The sequence below is a fragment of the Cygnus atratus genome, chromosome 1, assembly GCF_013377495.2.
Source record: "Cygnus atratus isolate AKBS03 ecotype Queensland, Australia chromosome 1, CAtr_DNAZoo_HiC_assembly, whole genome shotgun sequence".
Classification (NCBI taxonomy): domain Eukaryota; kingdom Metazoa; phylum Chordata; class Aves; order Anseriformes; family Anatidae; genus Cygnus; species Cygnus atratus.
Window position 1 is genome coordinate 78,902,530 of NC_066362.1, and position 21,318 is coordinate 78,923,847.

The 21,318-nt window shown below is 37.5% G+C and overlaps 1 protein-coding gene across 1 annotated transcript in view; it reads left to right on the forward strand.

The window, feature by feature from the left end:
- Positions 1–21,318, forward strand: part of ANO2 (anoctamin 2) — a 194,779-nt gene that overhangs the window by 106,963 nt on the left and 66,498 nt on the right. Inside the window, exons 16-17 of the mRNA XM_050710475.1 lie at positions 3,368–3,384; positions 9,620–9,629. Coding sequence (XP_050566432.1) covers positions 3,368–3,384; positions 9,620–9,629 — 27 coding nt within the window. The remainder of the gene's footprint in view (positions 1–3,367; positions 3,385–9,619; positions 9,630–21,318) is intronic.

The window sequence follows — 21,318 nt, forward strand, 5'->3', positions numbered from 1 at the left end:
CTTGAAATGGTCTGCTCAATATTGACATTAAATATCAAAGAATCATAGAATTTTAAGGATTGGAAGGGACCTCAAGAGATCATTGGGTCCAAACCACCTGCCAAAGCAGCTTCCCTAGAGCAGGTTGCCCATGTAGGCATCCAAATATGTTGTATCTGATAAATGAAAAATAACCTATAAATAAAGTTCTCTAGAACAAGGTCATCTTTGAGAAATGAAATGAATCAATTAGCAAAGTATGCTGGATTACAGAGCTTTGAGAGTTGAAGAGGCTTAATATTTAAAAATTCTTAAAATTATTGTAAATTTGCATCCAAAGCAAGCATGAAAAAAATAGTGGTAAAGGGCTCTGGACATAATTAGGCTTAATCACATCAAACAAAACAAAAAACAAACAACAACAACAAAAAAGCATCAGACCAAAAAAAAAAAAAGATAGCTCACAAGATTAAAAAGTTATTTTCTCAGCTGCAAAATTGAAATGAAAAGCTGAAAAAATTAATTTTTATTTAGACATTGAAAATGAAGTTAAAACAATTACTTGAAAAGTACTTAAACATACTGATTAAAAAGCAACAGAAAATAACTGACATCTGTTTAGTAAGAAGATTCTATTGCTAATTCTAATCTTAGTAAGAAGATTCTAAGTTTATAAATCAATATGTTTCACTGGAACTGAATGGAAAAAAATGGTTATGAGAATTTGCATTAAAAAAAAAAAAAAGTAAGTTGGTGATGCAACTATAATGCGTTCCAGCCTCTGCTGTTTGGTGCTTCCTGCCTCATTCTTCTCTGCTGTCCCTCATGTGATCATTCCCAATCATACCTTTTTTTCTTCTTTTTTTTTTTTTTTTTTATGAACCAAACATAGAGCACTGAGGGAGGCCTTATCCACAGTGTGCTATCAGTAAGGAGGTCAACTACTTACCCAGTCCAAGGAGAGAGAAAAGATTCTGACTGTGGCTACCTGAAAGGGAGTCCTGCATGCTCTGTAAGCCTTCCTGCTCTTCTTCATGGCAAATGGCAAGAGCTTCATTATGTGTCATTATCCCTTCAGGGCCAATCTGGTGTTTTCACACTGATGGCTGTCTATGGTCCACCACTGTCACTCCCCCTCCTCAGCAGAACAGGGAAAGAAAATATGATGAAAACAAGCTCAAGGGTAAGATAATGTCAGGGAAATCACTCACCAATCAGCATCATGGGCAAAGCAGACTCAGCAGAAGGGAGATTCATGTAATTTATTGCTTATTTCTAACAGACTAGAACAGTGAGAACTAAAAGCAACCTAAAAACACCTTCCCCCCATCTGTCCTATTCTACCTTCTTACCTCAAGTTGCACAGGGGAATGGGGGCTGTGGTCTGTCTATAACACTTCATCTCTGCTGCACCTTTATGGTCATTCTCTAGCCCTGCTCCATGTGGGGTTCCTCCCATGGGATGACCACATTCCCAGGCTGATATTGCATGGGCTTCCCACAGGCAGCAGCTCTTCAAGAACTGCTCCCACGTGGCTCCCTACCACTGGGTCCATCTGTCAGGAGCAAACTGCTCCAGCACAGGTCTCCCATGGGTGGCAGCTGCCCCCAGACCCCCTGCTCTTGCGTGGGCTCCTCTCCATGGGCTGCAGCTCCGGCCCGGCGCCTGCTCCTGTGGGGGCTCTCCATGGGCTGCAGCGTGGAGATCTGCTCTGCCATGGGACCCATGTGCTGCAGAGGGACAGCCTGCTCCACCAGGGGCCTCTCCACAGGCTGCAGGGGAACTTCTGCTCCTGCCCTCCTTCTGCACTGACCTTGGTGTCTAAGTAGTTTCTCTACAGTTTCTTATCCTTCTCTCTCAGATGCTCTTGCACAGCAGAATTTTCTTTTATTAAATCTGCTCTCACAGAGACACAACCAGCATCACTCTGGCCAGCAGCAGGTCCCTTTCGGAGAGGCTGTAACTGTCTCCTGTCTAACATGGGGCATCTTCTGGACTCTGAAGAAAGGCCAGCCCTGCAGGCCCCTGCTACCAAATAACTTGCTTGTTCAGTTATGTAAGCAAGAATGACATGGCCAAGGTTGGCCCCTCTGCTCTTCAGCATTTTGAAGGCTATTGTACTAAAAAGACAAGCTTTCATCCACTCTAATTTATTCCAGTACAATTTTCTGGTGAGATTACTGTTGAAGACAATAAAGCCCCCTTTTTCACCTAAGTGCCAAGCCAGGGAAGTGTCACAGACTTTTAAGACTACTTTTACTCTTTAGATTCTCCTTATGAAATGCAAAATCTAGAGTAGATTCAGAGAGACAAAATAAGAATCAGGGAAAACTGAATCAGGCACAAAACTGACTGGCTTTTTTAACAGGTTGTAGATGAAAACAAGCATACAATAGCTGTTTTAGCTGACTTCCAGAATGGCCAAGATTGAATAGTTAAAGAAGTGTACAGTTAAGCGTCACTTAAGAATTTCACTGGGATTTTTTAAATAAAAGATTTTTTTTTTCCCCATAGGTTTGTACTATGTGGTCAAAGATACTCTAAATGGGCTTGCATAGAAGCTGGAGTGTTACCAACCTGAGCAATTAAGGTGCAGAATGGGAAACAGGGCTACAAACTAAGGACAGAAAAGTAAAGGATATCATAAGAAAATTAAAATAACCAAAGGCTTTTGAGGAAAAAAGTAGATATGAAAGATTTACTTAACTTAATTGCTATCCATTTAGGAAATCACCACAATAGCAACACAGACTGAACTATTCAAAACCCATGGTTATGTAACTAGTGAAGGGTGAATAAAACTTGATATAGCATTCTCCCACCCCATTTCCTTGTACCATTTTTTTTTTCCTAAAGAACAATAGAAAAAGATTGATAGGGCAAGATTGTGATCTGACAAACATGTTTTAAACTGATTTTTCCACCATGCCATGATGACACAGCAGCAGAACTACATGTATTTTTTTTTTTGACTAATGGTGTCAAAATCCAACTTTGTCCAAGAACTGTTTAGTTATGTGACATGTGACTCCGATGTCATAAAGGTTGTAATTTTTCCTCACCTCTCTCTACTACACACACACACACACACTTGTTTGTTTGTTTTTGGTAACATGGATTTTTCACCTATTCACTAGGACTAAATACTTCCTTTCCATCTTGGATTTACTTTTTCATTGGTAAGTGCATGATGTGTTCCTTCATCCCTCCTATTCCACAACAAATCTCTTCCTTACAAGAAGTTAAGCATGTATATAATCTTATACATGTACATAAACATTTACTAAAACTGTTTTAGAAAGCTCTAGATAGTTGGTTCTGGTTTAAAAGCACTGCAAGAAAGGTTTAAACTTGCTGTAAGTAGTTTCCCTTTGTTCTGGAGGAAAGAGTAGAACTACAGATTGGTTATGAAGACTGCTTACATGCTGCAGATTGAAATGCAAGATCTATAGTATTCAGATTAAATCAAAAACTGACCTGCAGGGGTATGCTAAGTTGAAGCAGTACAGTTGACAGAGAAGTTACACATCATTGATTGTAATGATGAAACACCCACTGAACCTAAGATGTTCTGTGTATGAAATATAAATTTTGGTATAAGTTTGGCTAAGCATAGTTTATAATGTATAGTTTATAGTTTCTATTTATAGTTCATAGTTTTAAAGTTTAGTTTTCTTTACTTTTCTATGGTTTCAAGATTAGCTAACCACTGGAGCTGAGAGTAGCGCTTATTGTCTTCAGAATGGAACCTCTAGATTATATATAGGAATTGCACAGGCTATACATTGAGAAATAAGGAAATATAAAAAACTAACTTGCTTATAGGAAGTGTGTGTGCATTTCCCTTAGGTATTTCATTTCTTTCCATTGTAGTGTTACACAATTTTCATCCAAGCCATTAGTTATAGGTGGGATTTCTAATGTTGCATCCAGAAAAGTTTTATCTATTTTTAGCAGCTTACAACTTTTTAAAACATTAACTTTTCAGCTTAGAATTTTCTGTCATGAATTTCTGATTAGATTTTGGAGTTTTCAACTTCTGAGTGTCCAAATATTTTACCTTAACTTACTTTCTGATGTAGTCCATTGGACAGAAGCATAGAATGTGCTTGTATGGAACAATCTCTCAAAAATGCATGTGTTGAGTCTTGCTGTAACATATGCTGTTATTAGGTTGTGCTTATCATGTCTTTTACAAATGTGACTTTTTTTTTTCCTAAAGTTTATAACAACTGCAAAGTAGAAAGCTGAAATTAGACTTCTTCTAAAATGGAGTTCTAGCTTCATTAACTGATGGAAAATGAATCTATGTTTGCTATTCCAGTGCAACCATTTGCAGTTCCAAGCTATTTGAATAGCATGTTTAAGATTTTACCAAAGTTTCTGGTCCTTAAGATGTTAATAAATAATAAGTGACATATTGTTTCCTTCTACTGTGCTAAATTCTGTTGTGGCCATTCAGCACAAATAGGAGTCCTCTAACAGTTTGTATAGTTCTTGAATCGTTAGAACTGAATTTTTAATTCTTTGGCAAATGATTGTATCTGCCTATTATTATGGTTTTAGACAGTCTAATCCACATTCTTGTTCCTTGATAGTTGGTTGAAGTGGTCAAATAGAGATTTCATTGAAATATTGTTTTCAAAATCTGTGTGTCATGGAAAGTGACAGTTTCAATGTGGTACTGTATTTAATTTAGAGCTAGATTCAATGATTTTTAGTCAATTGTTTTAAGGTTTCCTGCTGGGTTAAAAAGCTCAAGTTAAATCCTTGCTCTAGAGTCATTCTGAAAGTCCAGTTGCCCCTCTCATAGGTCAAATTATGGCTGGATTTTGGGGTAGCCATTGTAGAGAAAAAAAAAGTAATAGGGTGTGGTATTAAATGCATTTTAGTTGCATGTGCAGCTGCAGTGCCTACTGGCACAAAATGTCATAGCCATAGCTTTAAGAAGTAACTTCCATTTGTCTAAACATTTTCCTTATAGAAGAAGCAGTTATGACCTCCTCAAAGAATTCAAGGCCGAAAGGCCTTAGGGAGTCAAATTGTTAGTAGTACACAGTTATTCTACCTGATATTCACTTGAAGGCATGCACAAAAGGCTATGAGGCTTTTATTAGAAGATTAGAAGAGTTCCTCACTTTTGTGGTTCCTAGTTGCTCAGCAGACCCATCAGGACTGTGAGAAACCAGCCCAACTGTTGGCTGTTTGCAAGGAGAGCTATCATCTTCCATATGATATCTAATGGCAAGACCATTTTGGATGGGAAGTAAGTCAGCCAGCTGCATTCAGAAGTGTTTGGTATGGAAAATGACTATACTGATGGTAAAAGACTGCTTTAAATCCCTGGATGGCTTTTGGTGAAAGTATAAGAAGTAGAAATTTCAGGCAAGCAAAATGAAGCTCAGCCAGCCAGATGACACTTAAACAATGAACCTTGGCAAGCCTACACTGAAAATCTGGAGGGTCCTAAGTTTATAAGCCAGTTTCTCCAGGTTCCCCATTTTGCTCCTGGAGGTTTGTACAGATATGCTGCTGCTCTGCATGCACTCAAGGTAAACGTGAAACAGCCCTTAGGAGTGGCTCAGTTCAATAATATAGCAGTATGCAATGAAACTCACCGAGCATTATGCTCTATTTCATCTGAAAAATAATTGGAGTCCATACAGCATGCCAAAGCATTTCCCTGCCAAGCCAGCCAAGTGTTTTGGCTGCAGTATTATAAGGAATAGAAACCTTGAGTCACCACCAGATGCATTGCAATGTTGTTGGTGGAGCCCAGGTATACTGTAGAGGTGGCTGCTTAGAGATCAGCAGTCATGGAGCACATTTCTACTAAAGTCCCAGAGGGTCTACATTTAGACTGTTCTCGGGGGGGATGCCGCTGATTGATCCACAAGCTTGAGGTATAACTGTCTAATCACAGCTGTCAGGAATGCAGGCCAGAGGATAAAGTGAATTGAATTCATTTTAATTTTATATATGGCTATGTTTTCAAAAGAGTTTAAGAGCTGATAGTTCCCACTGAGAATTGTAAAAGCTGTTGGGAGCTGAGCACTTTTGAAAATCTGGCCAGCTGTGCCTTTACAAAAAGCATCTCTAAAGTTCCTCTTTGTAAGGAATGAAAGAATGAACTCTTCTCAGAGATTTGGACCTGAGGGGCAACAACTGGAGCAGAACATTTTTTAGGGTGTTTTGGCCTTCATTTTGTCTGGCCAGTGATTATTGCCCTGTGAGGGGAGGACATACACACATGACTGACAGACTGCAGAACACTGGAGAGACCTGGCTGGGACATTTCCAGGGATGGGGTGTCAGCTTTCTTGTGCCCATAGGTAATTGCAAAGTCCACAGCTCATGTGGACAGCCTTAACCCTTCCAGCCCTATTTCAGGGTTCTGTTTTTGACACTGAGACCATACAGGGAGGATAAACTATGGGATTGAGTGCTCCTCTCTATAGAAACAAAAGAAGGAGGGAACTCTGTGTTGTCTCTCTGCCTTAGATAGCTCATAAAAAGAATAGAAAATTATTTGCTTTGAGAGATACAACCTAGGGAGCACTGTCTGGAGTGCTATTCTTTGTTCTGGATAATGTAGGAAGTAAGCAGCAAGTACTAACGCTCCACTTGAATTTGCAGAAATCTGTGAGGTATAATGTTATAATGCTATCCAACATTAATAGCCAACCTATATATTGTTTGTTTTGTTTTCCATTCTTGTTTTGAGTGCTTTGTGGACAGAAATTGCAGGTGCTCAAAGTGAGGGACTGCTTTTATGAAAGCTACTATAGGGTACATCTCCCATTATTTTCAAAATGTGTATAGTTATCAATTGACAACAGATATTTTGATATAGTTACAGATATAGTAACTACAGTAACAGATATACAGAGATATAGTTACAGATATGACTAAGCTAGCTGGGTCACATGTACATCAATGTGGTATGACAGAAGTAAAATGGAAAGCTGAACAGGAGGCAGTCATGAAGAAACAATGAGCTCGTAGCGGGGAACACCTGGGTTTTGCCACATTCCCTTATTTGGTCAAAATTGCACTGGCAATTGCATCCCACATGAATTAAGTATTTAAATTAAATAGTAAATAGGAACTTAGGAAACCATACTATCTGGAGTTGTAGATAACTTTGAGGTCAAATAGTTATATTTTATTGTAAAGTGGAATAGAAATTCCCAAATCTTGGAAGTGTGTTTTGAAAAGCTTTAAGAAACAAACAAAAACAAACAAAAAACAAACAACAACAACAACAAATCATTACTTGCCCTTCATTTGCCTTCCCAGGCCCCTTTACCACATGCACAAAAGAACAAATAATAGAGTTCTCTGGAAATAAAATTCCCAGTTTCACTTGTGACATTTAGGCCACAGTATTGCTTATTCTAGACTTGAGGGCTCTTTGGCCCTGAAGTGGCAGCAACAACAGGAGCAAAAAATATAGGCTTTGTGACATAGAAATTCTTAATTCCTTCTCTTCTTTTGTCTGTGATTATGCATCTTTGTCAGGAGAATCTGTTGCTATAGATGACTCAGCTAAAGAGAATTCAGATTTGAAAACAAAACAAAAAAACAACAAAAAAACAACAAATCTTTCATGGTGTTCTCTTGTGTCTTGAATTTTTTGGATATGTTTGCAGGAAGAATATATCACAAATAAAATGCAGTCTTCTTTGTGGATTTGTCTTTTTGATAGTTGCTCAGAGCAGGATTTATGTTGTCTTTTTGTTTTCTGCTAGTTTTTAAATGCATAGTATAAAGAATATTCGTTCTCTCTCTCAGCTACTGTGCTCTGCTTCTTTTGTTCTGATTTGTTTGGCCTTGGAGACTGGTGCTCCTATTCTCTTCTGGTGGAGAACTAGTAATGAATATTTCAGAATATTTCAAATCAATGCACCACCACAATAGTATGCAAGTAATAATTCAGCAAAGAAAATAAACCAATAAACCTACTTTTGTTGTTGTTGTTTGTTTTGTTTTGTTTTGTTTTTCTCTTTTGAGATTATTAGCTGTTAGATTTTGCTTTTGGTGTATTAAATTTTATCTGCTGACATCAAACTGTAGATGAAATAGGCCAAGCAGGTGCTACCTAACACTCCTAAGATGAAATGGATTGTTTTGGTATTTTGCAAAAAAATTTCTCTGTGCATGTTGGCCTTTTAATGAATGAAAAAAAGAACATTTTACAAAGAGGTAAATCACACCAACTAGAACTTACAGCAAAACCTGAGGATAATAGCAAGGCCTCTCAGCTTCACAGTGTCTTGAAGGATTTTGTTTACCTCCTTACTATTCTTCTTTAACTTGCACTGTCATCTGCACAACAGGTCTCCCCAACTATCATATTACATAAGCATGTTCAAAAGAGCTCAGTCGTGCTAATACCAGTGCAGTATATTCTTTTTTTTGATTTCTTCAACATATGTAGTTTGCCTTTAAAATCCAACTGACAACCTTAACAATATTTTTTTGAATAAAGCAATGGAAAGACAGGGAAGTATTTTGTCCTATATTACAAAGTGATTTGTATATTGACAATGCTGGACAATTTTGGCCTCAGGATTACTCCCCTAGCTTTCATTAAATGTCAATGATTCATTTTAGAGTATTGTTTAGCTGGAAAAATGTAGGAAATTGTACTATGGACCATGAAAAATAGTATGAAGGGACAAATACTAGCTTGACAATATTTGTCATGGAAAGTTTCTGGAATTCTTTTGGTTCCTGAAAATATGTAAATTGAGATTTTTGAAGGAGCAGCACAAAAAGATGTATTTCTCTACAGGGAATTGTGGCAACCCCGTGAATGGTTTGTTATGATACATAGCTTGATGCCATGCATCACGTATTTGCTAAATATAAAATGTACGGTGTATGGTTTTTGTGTATGCCTTCAAAATGTGTGTATACAGGGTCAGTTAATTCACAGTCTGATCCTTTGGAAAAAGGAAAGGGTGCTGTCTAAATGCAGGAAACTTTGCTTATTAGATTCTTGCTGTTGTTATTCACCTGACAAAACTGCCATTTATTGCTGACCTGGCCATGTCAGGACTTCCCTAATTCTGGTTCCTATTTGGGTCCATAAGTGCTTTTCTAAGTCACTTAAACTTAGCTTAAATTTAAACTAAGTTTTCCTTAGTCTGATATTAGTGATAGGAAGAAAGGTAGGAAACTTCTTTTCAAAACTAACTGTTCTGAAGTGATTAGAGACTTTTAACATGCCTAAGGTTTTAATGTGGACAATGCTTCAGGTTTCATGAAGTCAAATTTGTAAAAACTATCTGAAATTTGTCTCCCAAGCAGACAGAAAGCAGTTGTATAGAACTGTCCCATATGATTTAATAAAGAAGATCACTGAGATGATAAATTAATGAATATTTTCCTTGAAGCAGGATTTAGAAAACAAACAGAATGCTAAAAAGTTGTGGAGGAAAAGGGATTGTTCCACAAAGAAAAACGTACTGTGGGAGACAGAAAGAGCAGAAGAAAATGAACATTTCCAAAAGTCAAGTTTGAGCTAAATTTTGCAAAGTAAATAAAAATAATAATAATAAAGGAGAGAGAGAGGGGAAAAAAAAAAAAAACTATAAAGCAATTTGTATGTGCACATATACAGAGAAGAAAAAGTAATGAGGAGGTGGGGTAACAGCTCAGTTGGACTGCTACTAAAGATAATCTAGTTATGGTACTAAAATTAATTACAAAAGTTGTAGAATGATATAGGTTAGACTGGATCTCTGGAAATCTTCCAGTCTTCTTCTCAAAACAGGTCAGAAACTAGAATAAACTGCTTAAGGCTTTGTTCAGTCAAGTTTTGAAAGTCTCCAAGGATGGAGATTTCACAGCCTGAGATTTCACACAGAAATCTACTGTAATGTTTGACTGACCTAATTTTGAAAAGCTTTTCCCTGATCTCTGATATCTGATTGGAATTTCCCTTGTTGAAACTTGTGTCTGTTGCTTTTCGACATATCACTCTGCACCTCCAAGAGATTCTGGCTGTGTCTTCCCTATACCCTCCTACTAGGCATTTGTCTACAGCAATAACATCTTTAGCCTTTTCTTCTTAAGACTGAACAAGTCTATTTCTTTTAGCCTTTCTTTCTGCGTATGAACTACATCCCCAAAACTGTCTTGATAGTTTTCTGCTCAACTTATCCCAGTATATGAATGTTTTTCTTGTACTGAGGAGTCCAAAACCTGATGTTAATGTGGTAAATACATTTTGTGTATGTTTATACATATACATAAATAAAATATACATTTATGTATGTTTTTATATGTTCTTTAGATGCTCTCAGAAGAGCTAAATACAGTGGGAGAATTGTTTTCCTTGACCTGCTGGCCATTCTGTTACTAATGCAGCCCATTATGTTGTTGGCTTTCTTCACTGAAAGGATGCGCTGCTGAATTGTGTTCAAACTGTTGTCTTGGGGGACTACTAGATCATTTTTGCCAAAATTGTTTTCTATCTACTTGGACCACAAGTTGTACCACTGCATTCCATACAAGTGCAGGATTTTGTTTATTCCTGTGATGAATTTCATGAGTTTCTATTGATGCGTTACTCCAGTCTGCTGAGATCTTTCTGAATAGTAGCCCCACTCCCCAGTGTGTGAATCACTTTCTCCAAGTTGATACAATCTTTAAACTTGTTTAGACTACCAGCATCCAGGTTGTTAATAAATATAATTAACAGTATTTGCTCAAGTATCAGCCTTTGAAGGAAACTTCTTCCAGTTATACTTTGTACTACTGATCCCAACCCTTTGTGCCAGCAACTCAAACCATATTTCATCCACTTTATTGTTCACCTACCGATTTGATATCTGCACATTTTGACTACAGAGATACTGTGGGATATATACAGATACTGTGATATTTAGCCTCGGCTGTGCACAAATTGAGTTGGAAGAAAACACAGGTCAGCTGCTAAAGGGCGAAATGGAAATTATACAACTGAGGAAGCTAAAGAAGCTCAAAGAGTTTTATGCAGTCAGAAGAAAAGGAAGAACCATGTAAACTTGATGTCAAAATTCAGAAAAAAAAAAAGCATATTGAATCACAAATCCTGTAACAAGTATTTTTAATAGCTCTGTCAAAATTAGGTTATATTGCACAGTTGTTACCACCTCTCTCTTCTCACTCTCTTGACATACACGCACAGACACACATATGAGGGTGTCAGGAATTACCCAGGCTGTCATCATCATTTGAACACTGTTTGAGTGTTATACCTAAATGCAGAGCAAATTTAAAGCAGTTAATAGTTAAATATATGGCGATGCAAAGAGAAAAGGAACAAAACATTTTGTTATCTTAACATAGGTAGAGTATGCCTGACTTATTTGGTATATTAGAAACATTTAGAAGCAAAGCAAGTTTGAGAAGAACCATTTACCTGAATTTCGTATGATGCTGAGTGTCACATTACAATATTGAACAGCCCACACAAACTGTAATGTGTGTGACTGCATTAAAGATGGAATGGAAGTTACTGGTAGAGTTCCAGATAGAGAATTCCTGGTGAAGTTCCTGGTGAAGATTACTGGCAGAGTTTACATTCATTATAAGAAAGAAAGATTTCTCTCTCTAGAAAAATCTCTGAGCTATTGAAGGAAAATTTGTGTGGATGAACAGGGCTTAGAAACACATTTTTCTGTTGTCTTTTACCTCTATTTTTACAGGTATACATATGTAAAGCAAATGCACATGGGTATTATGGTCATAGAATTTTTCCCCTGTACAAGTCCATTTGGTTATAAAACAGTGGAAAAACCCAGTCCTCACAAGAGGAAACAAGTTTAAGAGATTTATAAATGGGGTTGTGGAAGCATTTAGGTATGCTTTTGCCCAGGATAGTCTCCAAGAGAGAAAATATGTTTTGAGTCATATTAGTAGGTAGGAATTTGTCTAACAGGCCGTATTTGGAGGGTGGTGATTAGTGGTTTTTACTCAGGCTGGCAGTTTATCACAAATGGGTTCCCCCAGGGGTCAACACTGGGCCCCATGCTGTTCAACATCTTCACTAGTGGTCTTGATAATGGAATTGAAAACACCCTCACCCAGTTTATTGATGACACTAAACTCAGTGGTAAGGTGGACACATCAGAAGGGACAGAGATCTAAACAGGCTGGAAGAATGGGCAAGCAAGAGCTGTACAAAGTTTAGCAAAGACAAGAGGAAGGTCCAGCATGTGAGATGACATAACCAAAGAACCCATTGCAGGCTAGGATCTATGTGGCTGGAGAGCAATCTTGCTGAAAGGAACGTGGGGATCCAGGTGGACAACAGGCTGAACGTGTATCAGCAGTGCGCTGCTGCAGTAATAAAGGCAAATCAGATCCTGGATTGCATCTGTAGAGACATTACTAGCAGAAATGCAGATGTTATCATCCCACTCTACTTAGCACTTGTAAGGCTGCACATGGAGTACTGTGTCCAGTTATGGTGCCAACAATTCAAAAAAAATGTGGACAGAGTGGAGAGGGTCCAAAGGAGGGTCATGAAGATGATCAAAGGGCTGGAGAACATGCCCTGTAAGGAAAAACTGAAGGAGTTATGTTCTTTTTACCCCAGAGAAGAGAAGGCTCAGAGGGGACCTCATTACAGTATTCCAGTATTTAAAGGATGTCTACAAAGAAGATGAAGGCTCTCTCTTCAGAAGGAGCCACATGGAGAAGACAAAGGGCAAAGAGTAGAAGATGTACCAGAAGAGGTTTCATTTTGATTTAAGTAATAATGTTTTTACAGTGAAAACAATCAGTGGAACAACCAGCCCAGGGACATGGTAGAATCTCGTTACTGTAGGTCTTTGATATGCAATTGGGCAGGATGGTAGATAATCGCATCTAGGCTCCCTTTTCCCACAGAAGGCTGTTTCAGATGATCTTTCAAGGTCCCTTCCAACCTGGACTGTTCTATGATTCTATGACTCTGTACCTGTCTGGTATTTCAAGGTGCAAAAGCGGTCTGGCTGACAACATGGAAAAATATAACATAGTAGGTGAAAGTGGAGACTATCAATATCAAAAATCTCAAATTTCCAGCTATGCAGAGCTTAACTCTTAAATAACTTTTATTTTATTTATTTATTTATTTATTTATTTATTTATTTATTTCTCCTCTTGAACAGGGCTTTATCTACCATGAACTTACCAAACTCTAACTAGATGATCCAGTCTGAATTTAGGTTCCCAGAAGTTTTCTACCTGGGAGGTGTATTCTAGGCCAGAGGTGGGTTGAGGCATGAATCTAAGGTTCATGACAGAACTGAGGAAATGCCTCCTGTGCAGTTTAGCTTAACAGAAGCAGGGTTGTTGTGTTCTGAAATGTGCCATATATATCTGAAAGAGATGTGATGGTAATTTAACTGTAATTGGACTGTGGTTGACAATTAAAAAGTCTTGCATCTGAAACAGCACTTGCAATATAGACCAACAGGAAAAAAAAACATCTTGGATCTATAATAATGTAGAATCCCAGATGGTTAGGAAACAAGGCATGCATTTTTACTGCTTCGGTAAACCTGGGAAGCTTTGATTTCATACAGAAAACTTCAAAACAGGCAGAAATACATTTACCACTTGAGGGAAGTACTGTACCAGCAAATGAGGAAGATCCTGGTTTTAAAAAATGACATATTACAATATTGCTGTGGTTTTCACAGTGTAGCTAATAGCATGACTGAATGTTACTCTAAAAGTTCTTGGGTCAATTAGCATTATCTTTTCATGATTAAATCAGCAATAGCTTGTAGATTTAATTACCCCATTCTCATTTCTAACATCAGTACTTCATACTGACAGACGGCAATGCATAGAGTAAGTTTTATGTGGTGAGGAAACATATGTTTTATAGTGAGTGTAAAAAGCTCTTACGGGATGGAGAGGTATTCCTTAATTAGGTTGTATATCATCAGGATTTTACTAAATTAGGTCAAGGGCTTGACTATGCTATTCCTTTCTCCAGAGCCCTTAATGAAGTCAAAGGGAGAACTACAAATAGAAAGCTTGCAAGGCAAGGTCCTGTCATGAGAGCACCTTATGGAAAGTTTTATTCTAGAAAGTAGACACATAGAATCTGTATTTACCACATTAATAAATTTAGCTATTTATAAATAGATTTTATGTTACTAAAACCAACATTATCTATATATTAGAAGTTACTGTCTTTACCCTAATTAGTAAGGTAATTACTCTGTAGGAATTACTCTGTAGCCAAAGTCTATTGAAGTGTAAGGTATTTCATTTCACCTGACTTGCAATCAGGTTGTTAGAGACAGTGACAGTACAGCTGCCATAACTGTTAAAGATTTCCTTCCAAAACTGCTTATGAAGAAGAAAAAACAGTAAAATGTGAAGATTTTCAAAAATATTCTGCATGTGCATACTTCTACTACCAGGAGTAATCTTTCTAACTAGGCACTAATCACAGCAGTAAAATTAACCAAATATGGGAGGAATTAAATCTGACAGTTTTAAAGATTGTGTCAAGACTCAAGAGAGTTTCTTGTAATTTATTGAGCCAGTTTATTTTTGAAGAGAAAAATTGCAAAATCAATATACATTTGATTTCAAAGCTATTGATTTCAGTTTTTCCTTAAAAAATTGCTGAAGATTTTTATTCAATGGCCTTCATTTATAGGGCTGTTTCTGAGAATGTGGAAGTTTTTAGAAGAAATGGTGTAACTTACCAGTTTTTATGCCTATATGTTCACAGCTGTTTTTGTGAAAAATGTTTTGGCAATGAATTATCTTAAAGAGCATAATTACCTTCTTTTGTAAGTGGACATTAATTAACAAGTTTGTAAGGATCATATTTCACTTAGATTGTACAAGTGAAAAATAATATGAAGCCAAACAATATATAATGACTTAATGAGTCTTGTTTTCCATTTATGTACTGAAATCTTCTTTAGATGATGCTACTGTTGGAAAGGTTAGACAGTGTTAATGCAAGATAATGTTTGTAGCATTAACATCCTGTCACTGAATGGCTGTGTAACACATGCTCAAAGACTACACCAAGGCCCCAGAAATTTAAAGTAAACTGGGTTTATACTGTATTCTAAGCCTGAATAATTAAATACTTATTTAATATTCATTAAAGCTGAATGCGTGGCTTTAAAAAATATAAAATAATTACTAATGTACTTCTGTTGGAACATTCAATGCATCTTACTTGTATCACAGAATCACAGAATCACAGAATATTAGGGATTGGAAGGGACCTTAAAAGATCATCTGGTCCATTCCCATGCTGGAGCAGGAACACCTAAATCATGTCACACAGGAATGCATCCAGGTGGGTTTTGAAAGTCTCCAGAGAAGGAGACTCCACAACCCCCCTGGGCAGCCTTTGCCAGTGTTCTGTCACTCTCACTGTAAAAAAGTTTTGTCTCATATTTACGCAGAACCTCCGATGTTCCAGCTTACACCCATTGCCCCTTTTCCTATCATTGGGTGTCACCGAGAAGAGCCTGGCTCCATCCTCCTGACACTCGCCCTTTACATATTTATAGACGTTAATAAGGTCACCCCTCACTCTCCTCTTCTCCAAGCTAAAGAGACACATCTTTCTCAGCCTTTCCTCGTAAAGAAGATGCTCCACTCCCTTAATCATCCTTGTGGCTCTGCGCTGGACTCTCTCAAACAGTTCCCTGTCCTTCTTGAACTGAGGGGCCCAGAAACAGACACAATATTCTAGATGTGGTCTCACTAGGGCAGAGTAGAGGGGGAGGAGAACCTCTCTCGACCTACTAACCACACCCCTTCTGATACACCCCAGGATGCCATTGGCCTTATTGGCCACAAGGGCACAGTGCTGGCTCATGGTCATCTGGCTGTCCACCAGGACCCCCAGGTCCCTCTCCTCTTCACTGCTCTTCAGCAAGGCAGTCCCCAACTTATACTGATGTCTGGGGTTGTTCTTGCCCAGATGCAGGACTCTACATTTGCCCTCGCTGTATTTCATTAAATACATTAAAGACCAATTCTCCAACCCGTCTAGTCCCACTGGATGGCAGCACAGTCTTCTGGCATGTCAGCCACTCCTCCCAGTTTAGTGTCATCAGCAAACTTGCTGGCGACGCACTCCATTCCCTCATCCAAGTCATTGATGAATATATTGAACAAAGCTGGTGCCAGTACCGACCCTTGAAGGACTCCACTAGATACAGGACTCCAACTCGACTCTGTCCCATTAACCACAACTGTCTGGTTTCTTCCCTTCCACCAGTTTACAGTCCACCTCACTACCTGATCATCCAGACCACACTTTCTCAGCTTAGCTGCAAGGATGCTGTGGGAGACAGTGTCAAAGGCTTTACTGAAATCGAGATACACCACGTCCACTGCCTTTCCATCATCTATCCACCTGGTTATATACTCATAAAAGGCTATCAGGTTGGTCAAGCATGACTTCCCCTTGGTGAAGCCATGTTGACTGCCCCTAATGACCCTTTTATCCTTGATATGTCTAGAGACAATGCCAAGGATAAGTTGTTTCATCACCTTACCAGGGTTGGAGGTGAGGCTGAATGGTCTGTAGTAAACCCAGGTCCTCTTTCTTGCCCTTTTTGAAGAATGGAGTGACGTTTTCTTTCCTCCAGTCCTCAGGCACCTCTCCCGATGCCCATGACTTACCAAAGATGATGGAGAGTGGTCTAGCAATGACTTCCACCAGCTCCCTCAGCACCCGCAGATGCGTCCCATCAAGACCCATGGACTTGTGGATGTCCAGCTTGCTTAATCTGCAATCTTAACCCAGCCCTTATCAACCAAGGCAAACTCCTCCTTTATTCTGACTTTGTCTGGGGCCTCAGGGATATGGGGCTCCTCAGGAGAGCCTCTGGGATTATAGACAGAGACAAAGAAGGCATTCAGTAACTTCGCCTTCTCTTTATCTTCTGTCACAAGTCTTCTGTCACTTGTAGCTCAGTGCAAAACAATTGCTTTATCTTTACGGTCTTGTAGTGAACTGGCTTTCATATTTATATGCTGCAAACATTTATTTAGTCTCATGTTAACAGTACAATTTAATGTTGTGACTTTTGCTTCAGGTATTTGGTTAAATATTTCAGACCCTAGGCAGACTTATTGTGAAGACAACAAGAAAGCCAGGTGATTTTGTATTTTATGTAAATAAATATTTGCCAAAAGGTCCCAAATTATTTGCCATATCAACCCAAGTTAACTAAACGTTTTGGCTAGGAAAAAGTTTTATGACTGAATTCACAAAAATGCCCTTGCTTCTTACCTAACACCTTATATGCCAGCTAGCTGAGAAGACAACTACGATGGTTGTTAACATGGTATTAATATCACATAATAATACTTTTTTTTTTTTCCCCAGGTATTCCTGCCAAAGTGATGAAAGTAATTGGCTAACATGTTAGTGTTCATGTTCAACTCATCTATTTTACACTGTGGAATTTCTTGATATTGAAAGGGGAGTATTGTCTTCTGCTGGCTATAATGTGACCTCTGAGTATAGAGGACGTAGATTTACCTATATAAAATTGAGCTAAGATTGTCCTGGGGAAAATACTGTTCTACAATACAGATGTGGACAGCACTTTTGAGTGGTATGGCACAGGCAGAAACTGTGGAGGTCACCATAGTTTGAAGTATTTACACTGGCAAAAGCACCACATTGGTATCACTCTTTTAGTCAAATGGTACTCTGCTGATTTGTTGGGCTTTGTTGTTGTTGTTTTCTTCTCGTGTATTTAAATAAAATATAATTGTCAAACTCTTTTGTCCTCTATGGCAAAACGTGGAGGACATGAACAGAGATACCAGAGGAGTCTGTGTACAGAAGTGGATTTCTCCCTTTGTTTGAAGGCTAAAAGAATTTTTGTTGAAGTGAAACAAAAATTAATATTTTTTATCCACGCCATTAAGAGTATGAAAAAGTATAGGTGATTTTTGCCACTATCCATTATGTCTAGTTTTTGCCATGCGCTATAAGCTGAGGGTAGCATATTTCTGATAAGCAGTCAGGCACACGTAGTTTACAGTTGGGGCTGCTGTATCTTAAGAGGCTTTTCAGATGGCTCAATATGAAAGAAATGTTTTGGTGTTTTTCCCATGTGCTGTGCTGTTTTCCAGTTTATCTGTTATGGATATGCAGGGGAATGTAAGCAGTGGTGTTCTTCCACTTATATGATGCAGAGGAGAAAGAGAGCTTGCTTTGTTTCTACGCTGGATATAATTCTCTTCAGGCTACCAAAATGATAGGGTTTATGGAGTTGCTCCATGACCATGCTGCTAAGATTTGGCTTGCATATCTCTCCTTAGTCAGATTTTCCTTGGAAAAAAAAAAAAAATCCCCTGTGTTATTCTGCATCCAACACTGGCTGGGAAAAAGAAATAAAGCCATTAATGTTGTATGGAAGAGTAGAGGACCCCTGCTTGACACGACAAATGGTAACTCTGTGCTTATGAGAAGATTTTAAGACCTTTCTAAATTTTAATGAATGATTATTACTTGCATTTCTATCTGGAATAGAAGAGTAAATCTGCAGAAAACTTGAAGTAGTGGAAGCTGAAAGACAGCCCACGTGCCTTTGGTGCTACTGATAAGACAGGAATCTGTAGGATATGGTACAATGCTGTTTGAATACATAGAGCTACTTAGGCATTTCCATGTTTCTATGACCACTGAACACAGGAATTTCAATGGATAATGTAAATGGGAGAGCCCCTTTAAGCCTTGCTTGGTAAATTTTTACCTGTTAATAGGTTTCTGTCTGCTTCAAGAGATTTCTGAAAATAACTTTCTGTATTAGTTTATGATTTAAAGTGTAGGGACTTGGGGAAGCCATAGCCATGGGAATCATAAAACTTACAAGTGGAGATGAGCATAATAATTGTAGCAGAGGAAAGAATAACATGAAATTGGCTTATAACTAGGAGTGATGATAGAAAGATTGAAAGACAAGGTAGAAATGAGCCCAAAATGACAAATATGTAGTCAGGTGCAACTACAAGGTGGTGTTTTCAGGAGCAACAGTACTTTTGTGCTGCTCTAATTTACTTGTGTTATTGTGCAATTAACAGCAAAGACATGGAGATGGAAATAGGAGGAATATTAGGCAAATCCCATATCTAGAAAAAATGTAATGTCTTTGTTATGGTGAAAGTCATAATAAATTTGTGTCAAATTTCACTAGACAATCATCTTAATACCACAAAACTCTTTCATGCAAAATCTAATTTATCATAGAAATGGCTACTAATAAGCTTACACATGTATTTTCATTAGCACGAAGAAAAAGATGAAAATAACAGTTATTTGTACAACTTGTACTTACACGTGCTGATCTGGATATAGATACGGCCTCCGGATCCCTGCTTCTGCCAAAGTTTGTATTTTACACATAGGCAAATATTTATGTTTCTGCTTAAGTGTTTTGTGCACATTATCAGCTTCCTTCTGCTTCTCCCAAACATGATCAATCCACTGCTGAGTTCTCCACTGAACACAAACTTCAGTAGTAATGAAGATTAGAATTATGCAAGGAACATTTTGTCTTTACTGAAATTTCAGGTTCCTGTCATCATATATGATATATATGCATACAAACTGTAATTATTCCAATAGTTACACACTGTTCCTGAATGACATAACCCATCATATCTGAACAAGACCTTGATCTCTTTTAAAGTAGTATAAACGTGGAGTAATTCACAAAGATTGACTGGAAGTCCTTCTAATTTACATGTGTGTAACTGAAATCAAACCCACTGTGTATGTTGCAGTATTAAAAAAAAAAAAAAGCAAGCCACATAAAATTCTTAATAAATATTGAAGAGTTCTTTCACATATGAACATTACACGTTATGCCTTATGTTCTGTAGTTTGCATGTTCTGAGGGAAGGGTTTTAATTATAAAATGTCAAAAGCAAATGAAAAACATGAATTCTGATTTTCCAGACTTTTTTTATACATACGAGAATGAACACTTTTAGATTTTGATCTCTTGTTTCTAGAATATTTTCCAAAATATTGAATATTTTTGTTCAACAGCTTGAATAAAACATACACATTTTTAATTTTTAATTAAACTAATGCTGACCATATTAGCTCTCTCACTGATAAAAATCCAGTTGAATTAGAGTTAGCAATCCAAAGTTCCACAGAAGATGTGTTGGATACACATGATATGTTTTAGTGACATTTTATATTTGGGTCTCATTTGTTGTCATTTGCCAAATGCAGATTGTCAGTAATTTTCTACTAGATGGGTACGAGATTGTCACACATAATTCTAGAAAGTTAGAAAATTATATCACTTAAATATTTTTTTCTTAAAGAATTAAATTAAGATAGAAGACACATGAGACTGAAATAAATAAATTATAATTAGGCTTCTTTTGTGTTATTTAGGCAGAGGAATACCAGATTGCTAAAAATTTCCTAAATCAGTTTTCTGAATTGTATTCTCTCAGAGAGATAACTCTGCTGTGCAGAGGATTTTGTGATTCCTCCAATAAAAGGTTATTCCATAAGTTTTGAATCATATGGGAAGATCTGACAGAGGAGGTGGGCTCAGAAACTAATTTATTTTCGGTACTTTTTTTTGTTTTTCCAGCAAAGTACTGTGCTTCATTTTTATTTTATTTTATTGTGTGTCAAATACATATTTTTTTCGTGTTCTTACAATATAAGTAAATAAGTTTGGCTACCTGCACCAGGATTAGTGTGCTTAGCCAGTAGATTACAGTCCTCAGACTGGTAGTTCCTTGTGTTTTTTTTATACCAGGATCTGTTTTTAAATGAGTGTCCTCTTTTGTTCTGTTCAATCACATTGAAGGAAGTCAAGGAGTATGTATATGTAATATGAGAGATATACGTCTGTATTTCTGCAGGATAATGATACAATCTCAATTAATTTACACAATACAGTAAAATGTTATCAATTACAGTGATAGCTTTTTTATTTTCATTGATAGTAATTCTGTGTCTCATGAAATCATGCCATTCCCCTCATTGTAAGAGAAGACAAACTGTTTTACAAAGAGCAGATCTTGCAGATCTCACACATATAAAAAGTCTCATGTTAATGATTGCTTTATATTGTAAGTGTTTTTGTGGCTACAGCATTAGATCAGATAGTTAGATCTCCATAGGGCAGCTGGAAGTCCTGAATAAGTTACATTTTGATGTGATGCTACTGTTGTAAAGAGTGATTCTGTTGGAGAGTATTCTGTGGGCTTTGACTCCTCATTTCGGAAGAAAATTATCGTTGTCTCCTCTGCGTTATACCAAATGACAGATTCTCAAAAGTTTTCACAGCGAGTATCACATGTGAACTGTC